The 26,673-nt window shown below is 38.5% G+C and overlaps 1 protein-coding gene and 1 long non-coding RNA gene across 3 annotated transcripts; both read right to left on the bottom strand.

The window, feature by feature from the left end:
• Nucleotides 1-493: 493 nt before the first annotated feature.
• Nucleotides 494-8,712, bottom strand: LOC136674198 (uncharacterized). The gene is made up of 5 exons (XM_066650098.1): nt 8,615-8,712; nt 5,957-7,964; nt 5,664-5,792; nt 5,126-5,218; nt 494-1,922 (listed from the first exon to the last, which is right to left on the bottom strand). Exons 2-5 carry the CDS (start codon nt 7,950-7,952, stop codon nt 1,705-1,707), a joined length of 2,436 nt encoding a protein of 811 aa, XP_066506195.1. The 5' UTR covers nt 7,953-7,964; nt 8,615-8,712; the 3' UTR covers nt 494-1,704.
• A 10,604-nt stretch (nt 8,713-19,316) lies between these two features.
• On the bottom strand, nt 19,317-23,438 carry LOC136673816 (uncharacterized). Of its 2 annotated transcripts, XR_010795967.1 has the most exons (5): nt 22,982-23,438; nt 21,994-22,140; nt 21,050-21,212; nt 20,662-20,854; nt 19,317-19,400 (listed from the first exon to the last, which is right to left on the bottom strand). It is a non-coding gene; the product is annotated as an uncharacterized lncRNA (long non-coding RNA). The 2 variants fall into 2 exon arrangements; XR_010795966.1 differs by having other exon boundaries at nt 21,994-23,438.
• Nucleotides 23,439-26,673: the final 3,235 nt, after the last annotated feature.

A 26,673-nucleotide genomic window follows, 5' to 3' on the forward strand; every position in this document is an offset into this window, starting at 1 on the left:
CTCTCCCTGTGGAAGGTCACTGACCTGTTTATCCGACGCTCCCTCTTTAGATTCAGATGGAGGGATGTCTCTATATTTTTGGCTTGACCTTGCACATGAACTCCAAGAAAGGGTTTCTACCTCCACTAATCCACTCTTCCCAAATTCTCCAGGTTCTTTGAAGAGGGAATACTTCTGGCCAGTTTGGAGACAAATGAGCCTCATCAAAGCCCCAAACGTCTGACCAGCCTGAGGCTCTAAAGCATGGGGCCGTGGTCCAGAGGTCTGACCGGTCCTAATCTGATCCCAAGCCTGTCCAGCTTCCTCTAATCTTTATATTAGCCTCAACTAATGGTACAGCTAAGGGCCGTGTGTGTGTGTGGGTGTATGTGTTGCTCTGTGTGTGTTTCAGCCGAGCTGAGCTCCATGCTGCTGCAGATTGATGGATATCAGAGATGAAAGTCTTCAGCTAAGAGTTTGGTGGGCTTGCTGACTGAATGGGGGCAGACACACACACACACACACACATACGCGTTTTTGTGTAATTTCAGGACACCAGACAAACTACCTACAAATGGGGACATCCCTTTCTGGAGGTTCCAGAAACAAATGAAACCTATTTTTGTGTTTCATATAATTCCCATATGATGTTTATCTGTTGATTTTTTCTGTATGTTCTTTTTTAAAAAAGTTCCTATTTTTCTGGTTTATGTGAAATTATGGGACACTTTCGGGTTTATGTGAACTTCCAGGACATACAATACACACACTTTCAAGTCTGCTACTACCAACATAATGGGGACATGTTAAAAGTTGGGACTTATTTTACACATGGACTACTGCAAATCAAGGACACAACAATTATAGGGTGTATCATAGCTTTCAAGGTGATGTATGGGCATGTTCTTAATTTTTTTATAATCTTAGTAGTTCAATATTCTAAAATATTGAAATGATTTATTCTAACTGTACATGTAGTGTACAGTTAAACTAATCAGACATATTATCAAAAAAAAAACATTTATTTGAATTTCCAACACAAGGTATAAAACAAAGTGCCACAGTTTTACAGCAGATTCTATAGATCACATGCATCTACATTTTGGTGGATGTTTAGTTTTTTACATCTGGAAGCTGTCCTTCACACTAAAATTTCCTGATGAATGAGCAAATAAAAATACTACAAAATGGAATAAAATATTTTACATGATCCAAAGAAGGATTTTATCCATCTCTTCTAAAGTGAATGCATGGGGCATTTTTTTGGACAATTACAATGTATTCACTTGGAACTTTGCATTGTGTTATTACAATTATGTTATTAATAACAATAGCTATAACAATAATAAAGCATCTATTTTTTTATATTTTATTATTATTATTATTTTATATTTTTTACATTTACTTTTATATTATCCTTCAGCCAATAATATATTGTATTAATAACGAGCCTAAAAAAAATAATACATGGCTCAATCCACTGCAAATTTTCTCTCTCAAACAATTAAAATAACAAATAGCATACTGGTGAATGGTGAACAGTGTAAGTATTCAATGACGGTTATATACTGAACAAAGAAGGTTTAAGAATATTGCTGGCTGAACTTTACCAACTTAAAAAAAACTGCATAGAACACATCTGATATGTCAGAATAAAAAAATAAATGAAATGACAACGTCTCCTTCGTTACATTCATACATTTGTCAGCTTACAAAGTCAGTATTTTACCCACACAGTTTTCTTTTGAGTGCCACTATTCTGTTCTTCACATAGTACTTGATGGCCACCCAGTCACGGTTTCTGAGAGCATCAGGTTCAGACAGCAAGCATGAGAGACAGTCTTTCTTACCAGGGACTCGGCCACTCTTTATACAATGCATTAGGTGTTTCTCAACAGCATGTACCTCATCATCTGACCACTTCTTCCTGCTTTGTGGAATGTCTGTTGACAGAAATGAGATCTGAGTCACAAAACACAAAATGTACATAAAAACAAATTAATATTAGAGGGGCATGGAGTCAATCAGTCTGTGGCACTGCTCAGGTGTTATATGAGAGCCCAGGCTGCTCTGATAGTGGTCTTCAGCTCTTCTGCATTGTTGGGTCTGGTGTACTGCATCTTCCTCTTCACAATACCCCATAGATTTTCTATGTGGTTAAGGTCAGGTGAGTTTTCAGACCAATTAAGAACAGGGAGACCATGGTCCTTAAACCAGGTACTGGTAGCTTTGGCACTGTGTGCAGGTGCCAAGTCCTTTTTGAAAATGAAAACTGCATCTCCATAAAGTTGGTCAGCAGCAGGAAGCATGAAGTGCTGAAATTCCCTGGTAGACGGCTGCGTTGACCTTGGACCTCAGAAAACACAGTGGACCAACACCAGCAGATGACATGGCACCCCACACCATCACTGACTGTGGAAACTTTACACTGGACCTCAAGCAACGTGGATTCTGTGCCTCTCCTCTCTTCCTCCAGACCTTGATTTCCAAAGAAAATGCAAAATTTACTTTCATCAGAGAACATTACTGTGGACCACTCAGCAGCAGTCCAGTCCTTTGTGTCTTTAGCCCAGGGGCGAGACACTTCTGACAAGTGTCTTGTTCAAGAGTGGCTTCACACAAGGAATGCGACAGCTGAAACTCATGTCTTGCATATGTCTGTGTGGTGGTTCTTGAAGCACTGACTCCAACTGCAGTCCAGTCTTTGTGACTCTCCCCACATTTTTGAAAGGGTTTTGTTTCACAACCCTCTCCAGGGTGCGGTTATCCCTATTGCTTGTACACTTTCTTCTGCCACATCTTTTCCTTCCCTTCGCCTCTCTATTAATGAGCTTGGACACAGAGCTCTGTGAACAGCCAGCCTCTTTAGCAATGACCTTTTGTGTCTTCCTCTGTTTGTGTAAGGTGTCAGTGGTCGTCTTTTGGACATCTGTCAAGTCAGCAGTCTTCAACATGAGTGTGTAGCCTACAGAACTAGACTGAGAGACCATTTAAAGGCCTTTGCAGGTGTTTTGAGTTAATTAGCTGATTAGAGTGTGGCAGCAGGTTCAATATTGAACCTTTTCACAATATTCTAATTTTCTGAGAAACTGAATTTGAGGTTTTCATTAGTTGTCAGTTATAATCATCAAATTAAAAGAAATAAACACTTGAAATATCAGTCTGTGTGTAATGATGAATATAATAGGAAATGTTTTCCGGTTTGCAAGAGCACTGTTCGTTGCCTGACGTGGTTTTCCTCACACAAAATTATTTTCTCTGCTCGCAAATTTTTTACTGGCTCCGCTGGTATAGATTAGGCTAAATTTAAAATAAATAATTATTAATAAATAATTAAAATAATTTTAAATAAAAATTCCCCAAGGATGGAATTCTCTCGCCTGGGTATGCTCCGGACCCACCGCGTCCCTGAACTGTATACGAGGTTAAAGGCAGTGAACGAATGAATGTGTGAAACTGAAAATGTTCTAGCTTTCCCACTGTTACTAGCACTGTTCTAAGCCTTCTAATGGGTTACGTGCAGTATGATTATAGCTGAGCACTTGGGAGTGTTCATTCATTTATTTATTTATTATTTTTAATTCTTGTTAATTCATCTTTTTACTCTTTTTGCTTCTTTAAACGCTTGAGGAGGTAATGCCATAAGAATGTTTCAATAACACGACAAAGACATCATTACATTTATGTGGTAAGGAAATGTTATTGTTCCAGTGAAATCTTTCCTTGTGAATTTGAGTAATGTGAATACTATATGTGCATATATATGTTGTATAGTAATGAACAATTGGTGCATTCAGTCTATATTTTAGAAGGATGTCCTTGTCACAGTGTGACAATGTTAATATCACAATAAATAGAGATTGATCAATATAGAAAACTCTTTCATGAAATTTTTTTTGGCCATATCGCCCAGCTCTACTTGGTTGTGTGTTTTAAATGGATAAGACGGGAATAAGTGTTTCAAAACAAGTTTAGTTTATAAACCTAGCGCTAGCTTTAGCTTCGCATAGCTGTTTAAGATGGAAATGAATATTCAATAAGTAGCTGGAGACTCTTAAACAGACCCATTTAAGGTGGAACTAAACGCTTAAATACAAAAATTGTGAATAGGATGCAAGGATCTGCCTTTTAAACTGATGATTACGGTTGAAGGGAAAATAACACCAGCCTTGTCTAGTCTAAATTTTAATGTGGTGTAGATATTACTTTCTTGTAAATGCAGGGAAAATGGTGGTGGCTCTTTATATTTTTGCCCTCCCCTTAAGTAGGTAAATGTTTAGTGACATCACACGGTTTGTTTGCTTTAAACAGATAAAGTGGAATAACAGTTGCTTCAAAAAGCTTAAAAGCTATAGCGCTAGTTTCGGCTTTTAAGGTGAAACAGAATTCAAGAACCTGGCGAATAACGCCAATATGACTCATAAACCGACACATGTAAGGTGGAACAAAATGTTTGACTACAAAAATTGTGGATAAGATCTGCCTCCTAAACAACATTTATGGTGGAAAGGAAAGTTGATAAGTAACACCAGCCATGTCTAGTGGAAATATTTCAGGTGGATTTGGACAGATAAGTAAATGTGTATAATGGAGGGAAATCACGGCCACGTTCACTTATTTTGCGTAGATATAGATGTTATAGTGAATCGATGAACACTTTTCTGTGTAAATATGTTGATTATGGCACACTCTTCTTGTCTCTTGCTTGTTCGTTCAGTTTTCCTCAAACTGGCAACTGCTCGAACTTCACGTCTGAAGAGGAGGGGGAGGAGCTCTCCCCACTGTATTATAGTTTTTATTTAAATGCTTCGTGTCCGTATTACAGATTGCTTCTTTAAAGTCAGAGTCACTACATTTTTTTTTGTTCAGTGTACCAGCACAACACACACTAACACACCACCACCACGTCAGTGTCACTGCAGCACTGAGAATGATCCACCACCACATCACACCTGCTCTGTGGGGGTCCTGAGCGCTGAGGGACAGGGGGGTAAAAAATATTCAGAATAACTGAAGAACTACAAAGTGCTACTGTGTGGTCAGTGGAACTGGGTGAATGGGCAGAGTGTAGAAAACTGGAGGACAATGAAGTGACCAGTTGGTCTATGTGCCATAGAAATAAAATTGCAAGATTGTTTTCCCTTACCATTGCTTTGTGTTGAACTTGGTTCTTGTAGATGACTTTGGTCAGAAAAGGATTCTGAGATTTTCTGCTTTTCTCCTTTTCTGTTATGCTGATCTAAATACAAAATAAATACATACAATTTACACTAATGTAAATCACCAGCCTACAACTTTTAAATATAGTGCTTGTACAAAATAAGACTATTTCAAAGCCATCCTAAAACTGCAAGCCACATACTATAGTATACATTATATTTGGCCAAATGCGTTACACCATATACTTTTTTTAATGTTAAAACCAATTTAATTCATGGTGCAATATAATCTATAATTCTGATCAATGCACAAGCACAATGAAACAGCCTACTCCAAAAACACTAATCTGGAAATGTCAAAATAGGTATGAACGCAACAACCACATCAGAGTGCTTTACCAGGCAGAGAGGAAGAAGATATGTTAAACAAAAAGATCAGACAAAAAAAAAAAAAAAGTCACTCAAGACTGAATATATAATTTTGGCCTCAGCTATCAAATATACAACTTGTTAACCTAAGCTTACCATTTGGATCTGAGGTGCGTGGATTTTCTAAAGTTGATGGCTGAGGAGCTCTTGGGCTCTGGCTTTCCGGAAGGTCTTCTATCTCTGCCTCATCACTTGACGTATTAGCATCAGTGTCTTCAATTTCATCTAATCACGTATAGAACTGGTTAGTGAAAATGATCTTGCAAAATACAGGAGTATCAAAAACATTTCACTTTGCCAAATTATCATCACATTAAATGACCCACTGGACCTGATCTTACTGCACTTCCTAAATACTAGTTTTATAAATAAATTTTATGTTCCTCTACCTTTTGGATCAATTACGATGTCATCCAGCTGAACACCCTGGATTTCTGACAGTGCCCCTCTCTCCATTGCGATAAGAAGCTTGCTCATTTTAGCAAGTTGCAAAGTACTTTCAGGCAGACGGTAGTATTGACGATGAATCCTAATGTCATGACCCAAAAAGTTGGCAAGCTGATCCATTTCATTTTCTTTTAAATTTAACACTGTTGACAAAGTTGCAATCTGTTTACGTAACTTTGTTGATGAAAGAGCTGTTGGATTTCTTGCACCACAGGCTTCTGCATACTCACGCAAAGCATCCGATCCACGATAAGATGAGAGAGCATTTGGACGTGCAAAAAGGTGTACATTCTCACTTGGTACCTGACAAATTCTTCTTTTCTCAATGAGGAGATCCATGCAACTGACCATCTCTGGTGTCAACAGTACCGGCACCATCCTGCCCCTCTTTCCACGAATTTCCACCCTTTGAAAATGTTTACAGAGACTCTTTTCAAAATCGCTAAGCCCAGTTGCCAGGTCTTCGTGAATTGGTGACTGTTCTCTTGAAACATAGGACTCTAGTTTCAACCTTGCTGTTTCTCCACCCCTCCTTCTGTTAAAAAGTATGACTCTGGTAAGTGTCAGTTTGCATAAGCTTGCATAGCTTTTGACATCAGAATTTTCCTTCAGAGCATTCTTATATTTCTCCATCTCTGTTTTTAAAAAAGAATGCAACGTCTTCACATCTTCAGTGAATGGCAAAATTTGTGGCTTGTTCATTTTTGCCTCATTGAGGGTTGTTCCTGCTGCAGCTGAGATTGATTCGTTCCATTTATACTCTTGCAAAACTCTGAAGTTTCGCGCATCCTGAGCAAGCTGCTCTTGTCCCACCATTATTGCATTGCATTCCACAGAAGTTGCAATTTTTGCTAAACTATGGCCAAGTTTTAGAGCGAGTGAAGGAGTCTTGTATGTATTTGTTTCCTCACAGTGTCCAGCAACACTTCTCACTGCTTTGATGACATGGGGGAAATTGGATGGCAATACAAAATCTTCCATGCACTTCATAGGTGTCATTGTTCTTGCCTCAAACAGCAGACGTCCTACTTCTCTCATTTTTTGTCGAATGTAATCATTTTTTGTGGAACTTGGGTTGAGTTTGTTGAACATCTGTTCTCCCAACAGAAGTATGTATTTATCTTTCCTGATCAAATCAGAAATTTGATCATGCTTCATTTGGCATACGACTGTTTTCCAAAATCCTTTGGACAGATCGGGAGAAGGGGCAAATGCCATGTAACTGAGTGACTGCACATGCTTTTTGCCAGTGCTAGACTCATTAATACTGGAATTCTGTGGACAGTTTCTAATGTGCCTCCAAAGTGACTTTCTTGCATACAGACCCTGGCAGTGGATGCAATGTGTAAAGTCATGAGTGAATGCAGGTTTTTTAGGTCTCCTACAGGCCACCAAATCACCCTTACCCTCACTGGATACAACAGCATTGTGCACAAAATTTCCTCTGCTTATTAACAAACGCAGGCGCACTCGCCTCTCTTTTGATTTTTTATCAAAGCTGAATGCTTTAGCCACATCTGACTCATTGCGATGTACATACTGCAGATGCCTTGAAATTTTAGAGAATGGCTTCTCACAATATAGACAATACTGCTGCTTCTTATATCTCCAGCCTGTATTTGAGGATGGCATTGATGCTACATGAACAGAACTCTTGTTTTCTGTTTCTGTTAGAGAGATTAGATTTGAGGTGCTGACATTATTTCTTGCATTGCTGACCTCACTCTGGGTTCTGTTGTGTGGCTTGGATAATTTCATTTTGAGGTCACTGTTGTTTATGTTGACTTTCTCTTTGTTTCTCTTTAATTTCTTGTGGGAAACATGACTCTGAGAATCAGATGTGCTACAGCTAGAAGCCTCAGAAAGGTCACCATCTACATGTGGATCATAGTCGTCGTCACTATCCGTGTACTGCGAGTAGTCAGAGGAATCATCCATTTTAGTGAAAATCTATGAAAATGAAACCATAATTGTTTATTGAGCCATGAAAAAAACAAGTTTGGAGCCTTATCTTAAAAGACAATTCATTTTTCAACACAATAGTTAATGTTAAAAAGCCCATTATAGCTGATTTCTAACAAACCTGTCTTATAACATCTATTTGTGCTTCTAGAATTTCTGCTCTGTTCTTATGAGGCACGCAACAAGGCTGAAAGTAAAACAATAAAAAGCAAAATCCTCATCTCGAATTGTACTTTTCATAGAGATTTCTCGTGTAAAATAACTCTAGATGCTGTTTCTCTGCTGTGAGCAGAGAGAGAGAATCCTAACAGTGGACAGAGACATTTTTTCTTTTTTGTTTTTTTTTTTTAAAACAGGCTTCAGAAATGCATTAGATCAGTTCTGAGCACGCAAAACTACTGAAAAGCAGCAAATGATGAGGAAACATCCTCAGAGTTGTATATTAATAAAGGTGTGTTTCGATTAAAACCGTGAACGCCCCCTTTAACTACACCAAGATATTTTAGCCCAAAACAGTGCTGGAATTTTGGTGTCAGGACAATCGTTGGGTAAGGGCAGCACTGATGTAGTAGCCCTTAATGGAAAGAAATACTGAAATGCCTAGCTTACTATTATATGAAAATAGGTTCATTTTTTACCTGTGAAGCAGTAGCCTCCACTTTTGGCTCCTCGGTGGCCAAAGAAGTTTCAGGTTCAGCGCCGTACTTGGCAAGCTTTGCGCTCCGTATGATTCTGCTGTCAGTCTAAATGAATATAGGCATAGTAATATTAAAACAATAACAGAAAATGACCACAAAACTGACTATTAAAATCTAAAACAAGGATCAACAATAATTTATTCAAAGTGATTTACGCCAAGGTGTAAAATTAGGACACAACACACACCCCGTTTCTGGTACAGTCCAATGTCAGGACATTTGAGACTTCCCTCAGGTCAAAACATTTTACCCCAGAAAAGCCTTGGAGCATCATTATTAGGACAGTTATTTAATATTATTATTAAACTTAGTTTATAAATAGCTGTCCAAATAGAGTGTATGGATAATCCATTTCTACCTGTGCTGCCATGATTTCTGCTCTCCGCTCATGAGAAATCAGCGAAAGATCCGGACCTTCAGGTGATTTGTTAATGTTTTTGTCCTGCAAGGTGTGAGACAAAGACCAGTCAGACATTTCATGCTGCTTACTTTCATTGCTCATGGGAAAAAAACAAAATGACAACAATAAGGACTAAGAGAAGCAACAGCTTTCATTTTGGCAATATCGTTCACGTCATGATGCAAAATTAGGACCCGACACACACCCTTTGTCTGGTACGATGCAAATTCAGGACAATTTAGATATTAAAAGGGGACGTCTACGATTGTGGGGAAATGCTGTTCTCTCTGGTTTGTTTACACTCAGAAGCTGTGCGTCTTTTAAGGTGGAACAGTGTGTTTGGGGAAAAATAACTGATAGTACGCAGCTGAAGTTTGACTTGTCTGTAAGCTTGCTTTCACTATTTGAATTACCACAGAAACCCATATGTAACTCGAGCTGTAGAGTTTGTAATAATGTCGGTATGTGTTTTATTTCATGCAGTTTGCCATCTCCTGAATTTGGACAGTCCACCTTAAGAAATCCAAAACAGTAAAAATAAGTCAGTGTTACCCACCTATGGAACAGACACAGAGCATCATCCTCATCTCGAATTGTACTTTTCATAGAGATTGTATAGAGATTTCTCGTGTAAAATAACTCTAGATGCTGTTTCTCTGCTGCGAGCAGAGAGAGAGAATCCTAACAGTGGACAGAGACATTTTTTCTTTTTTGTTTTTTTTAAAAACAGGCTTCAGAAATGCATTAGATCAGTTCTGAGCACGCAAAACTACTGAAAAGCAGCAAATGATGAGGAAACATCCTCAGAGTTGTATATTAATAAAGGTGTGTTTCGATTAAAACCGTGAACGCCCCCTTTAACTACACCAAGATATTTTAGCCCAAAACAGTGCTGGAATTTTGGTGTCAGGACAATCGTTGGGTAAGGGCAGCACTGATGTAGTAGCCCTTAATGGAAAGAAATACTGAAATGCCTAGCTTAGTATTATATGAATATAGGTTCATTTTTTACCTGTGAAGCAGTAGCCTCCACTTTTGGCTCCTCGGTGGCCAAAGAAGTTTCAGGTTCAGCACCGTACTTGGCAAGCTTTGCGCGCCGCATGATTCTGCTGTCAGTCTAAATGAATATAGGCATAGTAATATTAAAACAATAACAGAAAATGACCACAAAACTGACTATTAAAATCTAAAACAAGGATCAACAATAATTTATTCAAAGTGATTTACGCCAAGGTGTAAAATTAGGACACAACACACACCCCGTTTCTGGTACAGTCCAATGTCAGGACATTTGAGACTTCCCTCAGGTCAAAACATTTTACCCCAGAAAAGCCTTGGAGCATCATTATTAGGACAGTTATTTAATATTATTATTAAACTTAGTTTATAAATAGCTGTCCAAATAGAGTGTATGGATAATCCATTTCTACCTGTGCTGCCATGATTTCTGCTCTCCGCTCATGAGAAATCAGCGAAAGATCCGGACCTTCAGGTGATTTGTTAATGTTTTTGTCCTGCAAGGTGTGAGACAAAGACCAGTCAGACATTTCATGCTGCTTACTTTCATTGCTCATGGGAAAAAAACAAAATGACAACAATAAGGACTAAGAGAAGCAACAGCTTTCATTTTGGCAATATCGTTCACGTCATGATGCAAAATTAGGACCCGACACACACCCTTTGTCTGGTACGATGCAAATTCAGGACAATTTAGATATTAAAAGGGGACGTCTACGATTGTGGGGAAATGCTGTTCTCTCTGGTTTGTTTACACTCAGAAGCTGTGCGTCTTTTAAGGTGGAACAGTGTGTTTGGGGAAAAATAACTGATAGTACGCAGCTGAAGTTTGACTTGTCTGTAAGCTTGCTTTCACTATTTGAATTACCACAGAAACCCATATGTAACTCGAGCTGTAGAGTTTGTAATAATGTCGGTATGTGTTTTATTTCATGCAGTTTGCCATCTCCTGAATTTGGACAGTCCACCTTAAGAAATCCAAAACAGTAAAAATAAGTCAGTGTTACCCACCTATGGAACAGACACAGAGCATCATCCTCATCTCGAATTGTACTTTTCATAGAGATTGTATAGAGATTTCTCGTGTAAAATAACTCTAGATGCCGTTTCTCTGCTGCGAGCAGAGAGAGAGAATCCTAACAGTGGACAGAGACATTTTTTCTTTTTTGTTTTTTTTAAAAACAGGCTTCAGAAATGCATTAGATCAGTTCTGAGCACGCAAAACTACTGAAAAGCAGCAAATGATGAGGAAACATCCTCAGAGTTGTATATTAATAAAGGTGTGTTTCGATTAAAACCGTGAACGCCCCCTTTAACTACACCAAGATATTTTAGCCCAAAACAGTGCTGGAATTTTGGTGTCAGGACAATCGTTGGGTAAGGGCAGCACTGATGTAGTAGCCCTTAATGGAAAGAAATACTGAAATGCCTAGCTTAGTATTATATGAATATAGGTTCATTTTTTACCTGTGAAGCAGTAGCCTCCACTTTTGGCTCCTCGGTGGCCAAAGAAGTTTCAGGTTCAGCACCGTACTTGGCAAGCTTTGCGCGCCGCATGATTCTGCTGTCAGTCTAAATGAATATAGGCATAGTAATATTAAAACAATAACAGAAAATGACCACAAAACTGACTATTAAAATCTAAAACAAGGATCAACAATAATTTATTCAAAGTGATTTACGCCAAGGTGTAAAATTAGGACACAACACACACCCCGTTTCTGGTACAGTCCAATGTCAGGACATTTGAGGCTTCCCTCAGGTCAAAACATTTTACCCCAGAAAAGCCTTGGAGCATCATTATTAGGACAGTTATTTAATATTATTATTAAACTTAGTTTATAAATAGCTGTCCAAATAGAGTGTATGGATAATCCATTTCTACCTGTGCTGCCATGATTTCTGCTCTCCGCTCATGAGAAATCAGCGAAAGATCCGGACCTTCAGGTGATTTGTTAATGTTTTTGTCCTGCAAGGTGTGAGACAAAGACCAGTCAGACATTTCATGCTGCTTACTTTCATTGCTCATGGGAAAAAAACAAAATGACAACAATAAGGACTAAGAGAAGCAACAGCTTTCATTTTGGCAATATCGTTCACGTCATGATGCAAAATTAGGACCCGACACACACCCTTTGTCTGGTACGATGCAAATTCAGGACAATTTAGATATTAAAAGGGGACGTCTACGATTGTGGGGAAATGCTGTTCTCTCCGGTTTGTTTACACTCAGAAGCTGTGCGTCTTTTAAGGTGGAACAGTGTGTTTGGGGAAAAATAACTGATAGTACGCAGCTGAAGTTTGACTTGTCTGTAAGCTTGCTTTCACTATTTGAATTACCACAGAAACCCATATGTAACTCGAGCTGTAGAGTTTGTAATAATGTCGGTATGTGTTTTATTTCATGCAGTTTGCCATCTCCTGAATTTGGACAGTCCACCTTAAGAAATCCAAAACAGTAAAAATAAGTCAGTGTTACCCACCTATGGAACAGACATAGAGCATCATCCTCATCTCGAATTGTACTTTTCATAGAGATTGTATAGAGATTTCTCGTGTAAAATAACTCTAGATGCCGTTTCTCTGCTGCGAGCAGAGAGAGAGAATCCTAACAGTGGACAGAGACATTTTTTCTTTTTTGTTTTTTTTAAAAACAGGCTTCAGAAATGCATTAGATCAGTTCTGAGCACGCAAAACTACTGAAAAGCAGCAAATGATGAGGAAACATCCTCAGAGTTGTATATTAATAAAGGTGTGTTTCGATTAAAACCGTGAACGCCCCCTTTAACTACACCAAGATATTTTAGCCCAAAACAGTGCTGGAATTTTGGTGTCAGGACAATCGTTGGGTAAGGGCAGCACTGATGTAGTAGCCCTTAATGGAAAGAAATACTGAAATGCCTAGCTTAGTATTATATGAATATAGGTTCATTTTTTACCTGTGAAGCAGTAGCCTCCACTTTTGGCTCCTCGGTGGCCAAAGAAGTTTCAGGTTCAGCACCGTACTTGGCAAGCTTTGCGCGCCGCATGATTCTGCTGTCAGTCTAAATGAATATAGGCATAGTAATATTAAAACAATAACAGAAAATGACCACAAAACTGACTATTAAAATCTAAAACAAGGATCAACAATAATTTATTCAAAGTGATTTACGCCAAGGTGTAAAATTAGGACACAACACACACCCCGTTTCTGGTACAGTCCAATGTCAGGACATTTGAGGCTTCCCTCAGGTCAAAACATTTTACCCCAGAAAAGCCTTGGAGCATCATTATTAGGACAGTTATTTAATATTATTATTAAACTTAGTTTATAAATAGCTGTCCAAATAGAGTGTATGGATAATCCATTTCTACCTGTGCTGCCATGATTTCTGCTCTCCGCTCATGAGAAATCAGCGAAAGATCCGGACCTTCAGGTGATTTGTTAATGTTTTTGTCCTGCAAGGTGTGAGACAAAGACCAGTCAGACATTTCATGCTGCTTACTTTCATTGCTCATGGGAAAAAAACAAAATGACAACAATAAGGACTAAGAGAAGCAACAGCTTTCATTTTGGCAATATCGTTCACGTCATGATGCAAAATTAGGACCCGACACACACCCTTTGTCTGGTACGATGCAAATTCAGGACAATTTAGATATTAAAAGGGGACGTCTACGATTGTGGGGAAATGCTGTTCTCTCTGGTTTGTTTACACTCAGAAGCTGTGCGTCTTTTAAGGTGGAACAGTGTGTTTGGGGAAAAATAACTGATAGTACGCAGCTGAAGTTTGACTTGTCTGTAAGCTTGCTTTCACTATTTGAATTACCACAGAAACCCATATGTAACTCGAGCTGTAGAGTTTGTAATAATGTCGGTATGTGTTTTATTTCATGCAGTTTGCCATCTCCTGAATTTGGACAGTCCACCTTAAGAAATCCAAAACAGTAAAAATAAGTCAGTGTTACCCACCTATGGAACAGACAGAGCATCATCCTCATCTCGAATTGTACTTTTCATAGAGATTGTATAGAGATTTCTCGTGTAAAATAACTCTAGATGCCGTTTCTCTGCTGCGAGCAGAGAGAGAGAATCCTAACAGTGGACAGAGACATTTTTTCTTTTTTTAAAAACAGGCTTCAGAAATGCATTAGATCAGTTCTGAGCACGCAAAACTACTGGAAAGCAGCAAATGATGAGGAAACATCCTCAGAGTTGTATATTAATAAAGGTGTGTTTCGATTAAAACCGTGAACGCCCCCTTTAACTACACCAAGATATTTTAGCCCAAAACAGTGCTGGAATTTTGGTGTCAGGACAATCGTTGGGTAAGGGCAGCACTGATGTAGTAGCCCTTAATGGAAAGAAATACTGAAATGCCTAGCTTACTATTATATGAAAATAGGTTCATTTTTTACCTGTGCAGCAGTAGCCTCCACTTTTGGCTCCTCGGTGGCCAAAGAAGTTTCAGGTTCAGCGCCGTACTTGGCAAGCTTTGCGCTCCGTATGATTCTGCTGTCAGTCTAAATGAATATAGGCATAGTAATATTAAAACAATAACAGAAAATGACCACAAAACTGACCATTAAAATCTAAAACAAGGATCAACAATAATTTATTCAAAGTGATTTACGCCAAGGTGTAAAATTAGGACACGACACACACCCCGTTTCTGGTACAGTCCAATGTCAGGACATTTGAGGCTTCCCTCAGGTCAAAACATTTTACCCCAGAAAAGTCTTGGAGCATCATTATTAGGACAGTTATTTAATATTATTATTAAACTTAGTTTATAAATAGCTGTCCAAATAGAGTGTATGGATAATCCATTTCTACCTGTGCTGCCATGATTTCTGCTCTCCGCTCATGAGAAATCAGCGAAAGATCCGGACCTTCAGGTGATTTGTTAATGTTTTTGTCCTGCAAGGTGTGAGACAAAGACCAGTCAGACATTTCATGCTGCTTACTTTCATTGCTCATGGGAAAAAAACAAAATGACAACAATAAGGACTAAGAGAAGCAACAGCTTTCATTTTGGCAATATCGTTCACGTCATGATGCAAAATTAGGACCCGACACACACCCTTTGTCTGGTACGATGCAAATTCAGGACAATTTAGATATTAAAAGGGGACGTCTACGATTGTGGGGAAATGCTGTTCTCTCCGGTTTGTTTACACTCAGAAGCTGTGCGTCTTTTAAGGTGGAACAGTGTGTTTGGGGAAAAATAACTGATAGTACGCAGCTGAAGTTTGACTTGTCTGTAAGCTTGCTTTCACTATTTGAATTACCACAGAAACCCATATGTAACTCGAGCTGTAGAGTTTGTAATAATGTCGGTATGTGTTTTATTTCATGCAGTTTGCCATCTCCTGAATTTGGACAGTCCACCTTAAGAAATCCAAAACAGTAAAAATAAGTCAGTGTTACCCACCTATGGAACAGACATAGAGCATCATCCTCATCTCGAATTGTACTTTTCATAGAGATTGTATAGAGATTTCTCGTGTAAAATAACTCTAGATGCCGTTTCTCTGCTGCGAGCAGAGAGAGAGAATCCTAACAGTGGACAGAGACATTTTTTCTTTTTTGTTTTTTTTAAAAACAGGCTTCAGAAATGCATTAGATCAGTTCTGAGCACGCAAAACTACTGAAAAGCAGCAAATGATGAGGAAACATCCTCAGAGTTGTATATTAATAAAGGTGTGTTTCGATTAAAACCGTGAACGCCCCCTTTAACTACACCAAGATATTTTAGCCCAAAACAGTGCTGGAATTTTGGTGTCAGGACAATCGTTGGGTAAGGGCAGCACTGATGTAGTAGCCCTTAATGGAAAGAAATACTGAAATGCCTAGCTTACTATTATATGAAAAAAGGTTCATTTTTTACCTGTGAAGCAGTAGCCTCCACTTTTGGCTCCTCGGTGGCCAAAGAAGTTTCAGGTTCAGCGCCGTACTTGGCAAGCTTTGCGCTCCGTATGATTCTGCTGTCAGTCTAAATGAATATAGGCATAGTAATATTAAAACAATAACAGAAAATGACCACAAAACTGACTATTAAAATCTAAAACAAGGATCAACAATAATTTATTCAAAGTGATTTACGCCAAGGTGTAAAATTAGGACACAACACACACCCCGTTTCTGGTACAGTCCAATGTCAGGACATTTGAGACTTCCCTCAGGTCAAAACATTTTACCCCAGAAAAGCCTTGGAGCATCATTATTAGGACAGTTATTTAATATTATTATTAAACTTAGTTTATAAATAGCTGTCCAAATAGAGTGTATGGATAATCCATTTCTACCTGTGCTGCCATGATTTCTGCTCTCCGCTCATGAGAAATCAGCGAAAGATCCGGACCTTCAGGTGATTTGTTAATGTTTTTGTCCTGCAAGGTGTGAGACAAAGACCAGTCAGACATTTCATGCTGCTTACTTTCATTGCTCATGGGAAAAAAACAAAATGACAACAATAAGGACTAAGAGAAGCAACAGCTTTCATTTTGGCAATATCGTTCACGTCATGATGCAAAATTAGGACCCGACACACACCCTTTGTCTGGTACGATGCAAATTCAGGACAATTTAGATATTAAAAGGGGACGTCTACGATTGTGGGGAAATGCTGTTCTCTCTGGTTTGTTTACACTCAGAAGCTGTGCGTCTTTTAAGGTGGAACAGTGTGTTTGGGGAAAAATAACTGATAGTACGCAGCTGAAGTTTGACTTGTCTGTAAGCTTGCTTTCACTATTTGAATTACCACAGAAACCCATATGTAACTCGAGCTGTAGAGTTTGTAATAATGTCGGTATGTGTTTTATTTCATGCAGTTTGCCATCTCCTGAATTTGGACAGTCCACCTTAAGAAATCCAAAACAGTAAAAATAAGTCAGTGTTACCCACCTATGGAACAGACACAGAGCATCATCCTCATCTCGAATTGTACTTTTCATAGAGATTGTATAGAGATTTCTCGTGTAAAATAACTCTAGATGCCGTTTCTCTGCTGCGAGCAGAGAGAGAGAATCCTAACAGTGGACAGAGACATTTTTTCTTTTTTGTTTTTTTTAAAAACAGGCTTCAGAAATGCATTAGATCAGTTCTGAGCACGCAAAACTACTGAAAAGCAGCAAATGATGAGGAAACATCCTCAGAGTTGTATATTAATAAAGGTGTGTTTCGATTAAAACCGTGAACGCCCCCTTTAACTACACCAAGATATTTTAGCCCAAAACAGTGCTGGAATTTTGGTGTCAGGACAATCGTTGGGTAAGGGCAGCACTGATGTAGTAGCCCTTAATGGAAAGAAATACTGAAATGCCTAGCTTAGTATTATATGAATATAGGTTCATTTTTTACCTGTGAAGCAGTAGCCTCCACTTTTGGCTCCTCGGTGGCCAAAGAAGTTTCAGGTTCAGCACCGTACTTGGCAAGCTTTGCGCGCCGCATGATTCTGCTGTCAGTCTAAATGAATATAGGCATAGTAATATTAAAACAATAACAGAAAATGACCACAAAACTGACTATTAAAATCTAAAACAAGGATCAACAATAATTTATTCAAAGTGATTTACGCCAAGGTGTAAAATTAGGACACAACACACACCCCGTTTCTGGTACAGTCCAATGTCAGGACATTTGAGGCTTCCCTCAGGTCAAAACATTTTACCCCAGAAAAGCCTTGGAGCATCATTATTAGGACAGTTATTTAATATTATTATTAAACTTAGTTTATAAATAGCTGTCCAAATAGAGTGTATGGATAATCCATTTCTACCTGTGCTGCCATGATTTCTGCTCTCCGCTCATGAGAAATCAGCGAAAGATCCGGACCTTCAGGTGATTTGTTAATGTTTTTGTCCTGCAAGGTGTGAGACAAAGACCAGTCAGACATTTCATGCTGCTTACTTTCATTGCTCATGGGAAAAAAACAAAATGACAACAATAAGGACTAAGAGAAGCAACAGCTTTCATTTTGGCAATATCGTTCACGTCATGATGCAAAATTAGGACCCGACACACACCCTTTGTCTGGTACGATGCAAATTCAGGACAATTTAGATATTAAAAGGGGACGTCTACGATTGTGGGGAAATGCTGTTCTCTCTGGTTTGTTTACACTCAGAAGCTGTGCGTCTTTTAAGGTGGAACAGTGTGTTTGGGGAAAAATAACTGATAGTACGCAGCTGAAGTTTGACTTGTCTGTAAGCTTGCTTTCACTATTTGAATTACCACAGAAACCCATATGTAACTCGAGCTGTAGAGTTTGTAATAATGTCGGTATGTGTTTTATTTCATGCAGTTTGCCATCTCCTGAATTTGGACAGTCCACCTTAAGAAATCCAAAACAGTAAAAATAAGTCAGTGTTACCCACCTATGGAACAGACAGAGCATCATCCTCATCTCGAATTGTACTTTTCATAGAGATTGTATAGAGATTTCTCGTGTAAAATAACTCTAGATGCCGTTTCTCTGCTGCGAGCAGAGAGAGAGAATCCTAACAGTGGACAGAGACATTTTTTCTTTTTTTAAAAACAGGCTTCAGAAATGCATTAGATCAGTTCTGAGCACGCAAAACTACTGGAAAGCAGCAAATGATGAGGAAACATCCTCAGAGTTGTATATTAATAAAGGTGTGTTTCGATTAAAACCGTGAACGCCCCCTTTAACTACACCAAGATATTTTAGCCCAAAACAGTGCTGGAATTTTGGTGTCAGGACAATCGTTGGGTAAGGGCAGCACTGATGTAGTAGCCCTTAATGGAAAGAAATACTGAAATGCCTAGCTTACTATTATATGAAAATAGGTTCATTTTTTACCTGTGCAGCAGTAGCCTCCACTTTTGGCTCCTCGGTGGCCAAAGAAGTTTCAGGTTCAGCGCCGTACTTGGCAAGCTTTGCGCTCCGTATGATTCTGCTGTCAGTCTAAATGAATATAGGCATAGTAATATTAAAACAATAACAGAAAATGACCACAAAACTGACCATTAAAATCTAAAACAAGGATCAACAATAATTTATTCAAAGTGATTTACGCCAAGGTGTAAAATTAGGACACGACACACACCCCGTTTCTGGTACAGTCCAATGTCAGGACATTTGAGGCTTCCCTCAGGTCAAAACATTTTACCCCAGAAAAGTCTTGGAGCATCATTATTAGGACAGTTATTTAATATTATTATTAAACTTAGTTTATAAATAGCTGTCCAAATAGAGTGTATGGATAATCCATTTCTACCTGTGCTGCCATGATTTCTGCTCTCCGCTCATGAGAAATCAGCGAAAGATCCGGACCTTCAGGTGATTTGTTAATGTTTTTGTCCTGCAAGGTGTGAGACAAAGACCAGTCAGACATTTCATGCTGCTTACTTTCATTGCTCATGGGAAAAAAACAAAATGACAACAATAAGGACTAAGAGAAGCAACATGAACATCGCTTACACCCAAATATAAAATAAGGACTGGACATACGGATATTGCTTAATATATAACACATGAATTCCAAACTTGGTAATATTTTATCAAAACTAATTTTTTGCTTCGTGTCAATATGCTTCAACATGCTTAACTGTGCCCCAGTGGTGAGTATTTTATGCTCATCAGGTCATGAAGGGTTTTGGTAATCTTTAAAATTGACAATGTAAACACGACAGACATGCAAGAGAACACAGACATTGTCTTAATCAGTGTTCAAGTGTTAAAGTCTAGAATGTTTAAGTCTGTCTGAAGATGTGTTTATAATTACTTATTTTTTATTTTTATTTTGTAAATATAAAAAAAAAAATTAGAATTGGCTGCTTTCAAGACAGGCGCAGAGACAAATTTTTAAAGGGACAATATGTATAGACACTCGAGATATATTTTAATCTTAAAGCATTTCATAACAAGCAGGTGAGCTGGTAACAAGAGTAGATCTATATTGGGTAAAAAGCTTCCATTGTTTTTAAGCAAAGATAGGTTGGTTCTCACCACTTTGTATTTTGAATTATTGTAAAAATATATAGTGTTCTATGCAGTACATTTCAAAATATACTGTACCTAATATAAAATCCAAATAAATCATGTTTTCTGTGCCACTGAAACAATGGACCATCCAAATTTTATCAGTGACGGGCAAAACCCTACACCTCTCCTAGGGCATCAGTGACCACTACATGGACGGCTTGCATATGTGAGTAGCTTCTATTGATGTGGATGTGAACATTACTATTTTTAGAGAAAAATGATGATGTCTTTCCCCAGGAAATCTATGGTTATTTCAGCAGGATGATGCCATGCCTCATTTGGTATGTGCTCCAACAGCATGAGCTTAACCTGCCTGTGTTCTAGATCTGTCTCCTATGATAATCACGATGGTAAACTTGGTTCTGTCCCCTGTGTGTTGCAGACATCAAATTTCCATTTCCAATTTTTTTATATTTAACAAATAGTTTAGTTGAAATAATACTACATAAAGTAAACAAAAATATTTAATGAATATCTTTTCCCTGTCCTTTAAATCTAATTAACAAGTTACAGATTTTGTTTTGTTGCATTTTTATAAAGTGTTCCATATTTTCATATAAAATATCATATAAACTCACCAGTGAACGCCAAGGCCAGGGGCTGTCTCCATAACTGTACGTTATTTCCTGCCCTGGGTCTATGTCCTTCATAGCAAATAAGCACAAATGTGGCTTGCCTTTAACCAGTATTTTTTTTATTTTACAATTTGCATTTTTGTGATCATCGTTTACTAATCGTCCTAAAGTCCCATCTTCTTTGGCAGCATCTATGCTGAAAAAGGAAATTCAGATATATTTAATTACAACACCAACTGCTAAAATTACAACTACTTAAGTATGACTCTTAAATAAATGTCAGTATGTCATTTATTCATGTAATTTAATTTTATCTGTTAGAAATTAACTCAGCTAGGATTTCCTAAAAGAAGGAAAGCTAGAATATCCTACATAACAGGCAGCCACTTACCACCAGCTACTCCCATTCCATTTAAAGTCAAACAAAAACCCATTTTGTTTTTCTGTATATTTTTTTTGTCTCTCTGAACTCTCTTTTTGAGAAATAAGTTGTCCTTGGTATTCAAGGACAAAGCTTCCTCTTTCTATCTTCACCAGAGCAAATACTCCCCTTCCTAAAATAAAGCAAAGGGGAAAATGTAAATGGAATTAATTTTTAAGAACTTCTAATTAAATGTCAAACTTTAAGAACTTAAGCAGAAATGATTAAATTGGAAAGACACCAAGCATACAAGACCTACCCACTGTTTGGTTAAATATAATGGCTTACAACGTCATGTGAAAAACAATGTACACTTTCTTTGAATTCTATCTGGGCGTCAAAAAATCCATTTTTTTTTATATTGCTTGGTGTAGTATTAGTCTTAATTTAATTGGCATAGGAACCACAGGGATGTGGGACATGTCCCATGCAAAATTGTAAAAGCCTGCATTTGTACGCCACATTAAATATACCACGGAAAGATAAAATATGCTTCTTTCCTTTTGAAAGTGTGCCACTATGGAGGCATATTTGGTGCAAAACCCCTGAGCACCAGTGACAGTGAAACATGTACTGGAGAAAATAGTCACATGTGTATTATTATAATTTGAAGTCACAGAGAAAATCTCCTCAGGAGTTGCAAACTCCTCTCCCACAAATACAATCACAAACTCTTAATTGCAGGTGCACAAATCTAATTCTACATACAATTCTACTAAGACAGAGCCAATTACTGCATGTGAAATTTAACCTTTAAACTTTTTTTCTTGTAACAGTAACACAATTTTAGAATCAAAACATTTTAAAGCTACAAGAAATGTCCTTCCCCCACCCCACAGACGTGCCCCTGAGGTTTAATATTTATAACTGTAATTATTGTAAATGTAGTATGTAATGTAAATATTCAGGCATACCTTTACATGAGTTGATAAATCTTTCTTCAAACCAAGGCTTGTCCTCGCAGGAAAGAATATGTTCTGTAGCATCTGCCACAGGATTTCGCCTCGTTCTTCTGCTTAACATTTTCCTTAATACTGTTTTTAAATCATAAAATTTATGAACTGAAAAAGAGTAAATATGGATTTGAATACTAAACATTTTAAGGCAACAACATGCCTTTATTTCAGTTTTCTAACTAAGTCTGGAATTATTTGTAACAAAAAATAACCACAGCAAGGGTCTGACACCTATAATTGTACTGTACTCTCAGTGTGCTCACTGTACTTTACACAAACTGTACACTGCGTACTTAATACATACAATAAACACATAGTTTGTATAATAAACTAAACATGCTGCAGAGTTGGGGTTAAGAAACAGAGAAAACATGGCTGTAAATGGCTAAATATATTAAAGACTAGACTAGATGTAGATGTAGATGTGAAATTTGACCAAAAGCGGTTGTCCTGTTCACCATTTATTAATAACTCTGTGGCCGAGCCCTGCCCCCCTCACCCAACTCTCTCTGTAACTGTGATTAAACTTTTCCACTCTGCTGCACGCGCCCATCCCCCACTCTGTCCGTGCTGCACGCGCCCCAACTCTGCTCTCGCAGCTGCACGCGCCCATCCCCCACTCTGCAGTCCACGGCGTCTCTCTCCTAAATAAACTTTCTCTCGGAGCTGCACCTTTCCTTCACGCGTTGCACGTCGACTTAACAAACTTCTACTCCCCAAGCGTAAAACCTGTGCACTCTAAAGCACTCTAAAATGTCTAGGTGTGTGCCTGGTTAAACAAACAAGTCCAACAAACGTGTATATTAATTAATTAAATAAATAAATAAATAGTTTAACCACAGAACCACTTCAAATGCATTAAATAAATCAGAAAAAAACTACATTTTAAATTGTAAATTTATTATACATAACTTTAAAATGATGCAATAAAGATGCATTAACTTACCATTTAAAAGCTTGTCTCGTGTCCACCGCTCAGTTTCCCGGGAAAAATGGGACCTGTTTTTTTGCCGCGAAGCTCTCGAACCAATAAGTGCGATTCCACTAACCAATCAGAGAGCCAATTAAGCTCTGATTTATAACTCATATCCCCAGGAACCATGAGTTTAAGATCACTGGAAGCCATTTTATGCTGACGTCACTTCCAAAGTGTGCGTGGCTTTTGCTGCAGTTCCTCAAGTGGCCACTGCGAGCGCGCACCCTTTTGAGCCAAATCTAGACACCCTTACCTCACTTTGACCCTCATGAGAGTTAAAAATTAGGACTTTCCTGAAATTCACAGCACATGTATTTTAGAGCATTCTGAACATGGTGGCAGGGTCAGAAAAGTTAGGACATGGGTTTTGGTCCTGACATTACCATGTGTCCTGACAACGTTGGTGTGTATTCTGACAAGTGTACTGACAATACACAAAAACAAACACACACACACACACACACACACACAAGTACAAATATATCATAGTCTCACAGTTTTGCTCTAGTTGTAGCGGTGTATATGGTGCATAACACATTCACACACTTGTATAAAACTTGTGCATTCGCAAACCAACATGTGAATCTGTGCAGTGCGAGTTACACATATGTAGACAGTCTCCTCAGAAATATATATATTTTTTAGTTTTTTTGGGGGGTGATATTTCTCTTGTCAGCGACTGCACCTGCTCCAGTCTGCGGCTACGAGTCTCTAATGCTGTCTTCTTCACTCACACGTGACTACTTCCGCGCGCTCTCACATTTACACCAAATATATCAGACGGAGCGTGGTGCAGAATAAATCTGTATGTGTAGAACTGGGGGGCGGGCACTGTTTGGAGATTAACCCTTCTGACCAATCAGAGGAGTTTGTTTGTGCGCATGTCCATTGGTGCCACATAGAGAGGGGAAAAAATCATTCGGCATTGCTGCTGACACCTACGATGGGGTTTTAGGGTTGTTGTACATTATTAAATGTGGGTAAAAAGTATTAAATGTGGGTAATATTAAATGTGCATGGTAAAATATATGCATGTGGTTTAATATCCTGGTTGAATGTAATATTTAAATGTACCTTTTTTAATAGCCTAATAGACTAATGACCTAAAATGGGCACTTTCTCTATGCATTTAAATTGGCCGTTTAGAACTTCCTGGAACTATTTGGAGTGTGCTTGAGTCACGTGACCACCAAGCATTTTTGGACTTCCGTTGGCGCAACTCCATACGACCGCTATTAGTATACAGTGATGTCAATCACTTTTGATCCACCTGCTGAGAGCTTTATGCAAATCCCTCTCAAGTTACATCGAATAAAAGAGGGACCAGCCTCAGCTTTGAATTCACGAAGAATTCAACACGTAGAAACATCCAAATGCCTTGTGCTAGGAGCCCCAAAACACAGTATGCACTAAGCCCCGTTAGCACTATGCAGGAAAAGGGACTTATTGTGAGCGAGTGAATATGGAGTTTTACCAGTGTTTAAGGGTTTTCTCAGCACCTCTCCGTAGACTGTAAGTGATTTTTTAAAAAAAGAATCTGAAATGATCTTATATGCTTGTTAGTCTGAGTTTTAATTGCCGTCATAGGCCAAATGCACTGCAAATTAAAACGAGCTGCAAAAGCTCAAAGCACATCCATCAAAACAACGACACGTGGGTTTCATTAAAAAAAAAAAAAAAAACATCATGCGAGTTCAGGAAACAAATGCAAGTTTAGGCTTTTGTGGCCACCATAGAGTGTTGTGCTCCAGGTGCAAACACTGACTACCGAGAAGGACTGTGTGATAAGACCATTTGACACTGTCAACTAATTCATTTTGATTAGTAACAATGGGCCCACTACAGGGCGCTTCTGAATATTAATAAAGACATATTAACAAATATAATGAAGCTGACAGGCTGCTGACTAATGTTGAAGACAAAGTGAAGTATCCAGCAAGGCCTGAGGTTTATCAGTAGAGATGGAAGGGGGTTCATTACTTGGCAAATGACCAGTCAGAGTTGCCATTTCTGTGTGTGTTATAATATCTGATTTTAATTGTTTTTTTTTAACCCTCCAATTATGTTATATGTGAACATGACACATTCCCACGTTTGAGTTTGCTTCTGTTTTGCTTCACTGAATTAATTTGTTGGACTTTTTGTTATTACACACCAACTCCTCACAGACAATCACCCGGAGGAAACCCACGCAGACACAGGGAGAACACACCACACTCCTCACAGACAGTCACCCGGAGGAAACCCACGCAGACACGGGGAGAACACACCAACTCCTCACAGACAGTCACCCGGAGGAAACCTACGCAGACACAGGGAGAACACACCACACTCCTCACAGACAGTCACCCGGAGGAAACCCACGCAGACACAGAGAGAACACACCACACTCCTCACAGACAGTCACCCGGAGCGGGATTTGAACCCACAACCTCCAGGCCCCTGGAGCTGTGTGACTGTGACACTACCTGCTGCGCCACTGTTCCGGCCCCATAGAAGAACCATTTTTGCTAATATGTTTAAATGGGTGAAGAACCTTAAAATCAAGTGATGGATTTTTAAACCTTTAAAAGTTTCTTCCCACACACCTCTTAAACAAATATACTTTATGGAAGCAAAGGTGCTTCTTCTGTGGAATCGCTGAACTGGTGCCTCATTCAGGGTATGTTCCTGTTTTGTTCCCAGGGATGCTCTGTAGGCTCCGGCCCTGAATGGGATGGAGCACTTTCAGAAAATTAATGAATGACAATTCGGAGGATGAATGTGTCATCGATGCCTCTTCATTAGATAAAAACTATGAAACACAGCTACTATCAAGAGGAGCTGAACCATGGAAATCTAGGCTGGCTTATCTACACCTGCAGCCAATCAACAAGCAATGAGCCCCTCTCAGTAATATTATAAAACCAGCATCCAGTGTCCAGTGCAGGAAATACAATTGTTGAAAGCACACAGCACTGTGCTCATCATGTGAAGATTATTTTGACAAAAAGGGTAAAAAATAAACTGTAACTGAGAATAATTTTAAAATAATCCTAAAAATTAAATTCTGGAAAGATTTGCATTCTGTTAATGTCTTTACAACCAAAACATTAATTACCAATTAATATGCGTTTATAAGAGCAGTCTTATTCTAAAGCGGTGCTATTTGGATTCATGATTGTTATCCAGCATTACTAACTGACCATACTAATGTTTATGTGGCTGCCATACAATCAAACCCTTACAGCAATGTTCTAATACCTAGTGAATACCCAGTCTTTCCAGAAGAGTAGAGATTATTACTTCAGCAATGAGAAACAAACTCTACATTTCAGAAGAAATGATGGATGAGCTGCTGCCTATAAACATTTTACTTTTATCTAATGTAGAAAAGATCATACAGACTGTGAACATCTGCACATGTCAATTTCGAAGCCCATCTTCATCATATTTCTCATATTTCTAGTCAGTGACCTCAGTTTTCAGACTCTGGTGGCATGGCAGACGCACCACTGAACTGGAATCATACATCTGATCTCAGTTAAGTGAGAGCAAGGCTCAGATCTAAGTTTGTTACTTTTCAAGTGAATTAAATAACTGCAGGAGTGTGAAGAAATTGGAGTTCTTGCTCTCGTCAATGAGAGATATTTCAGTTGTATGCGGTGTGCATCGCCAGCCAC

The sequence above is a fragment of the Hoplias malabaricus genome, chromosome 17, assembly GCF_029633855.1.
Source record: "Hoplias malabaricus isolate fHopMal1 chromosome 17, fHopMal1.hap1, whole genome shotgun sequence".
Classification (NCBI taxonomy): domain Eukaryota; kingdom Metazoa; phylum Chordata; class Actinopteri; order Characiformes; family Erythrinidae; genus Hoplias; species Hoplias malabaricus.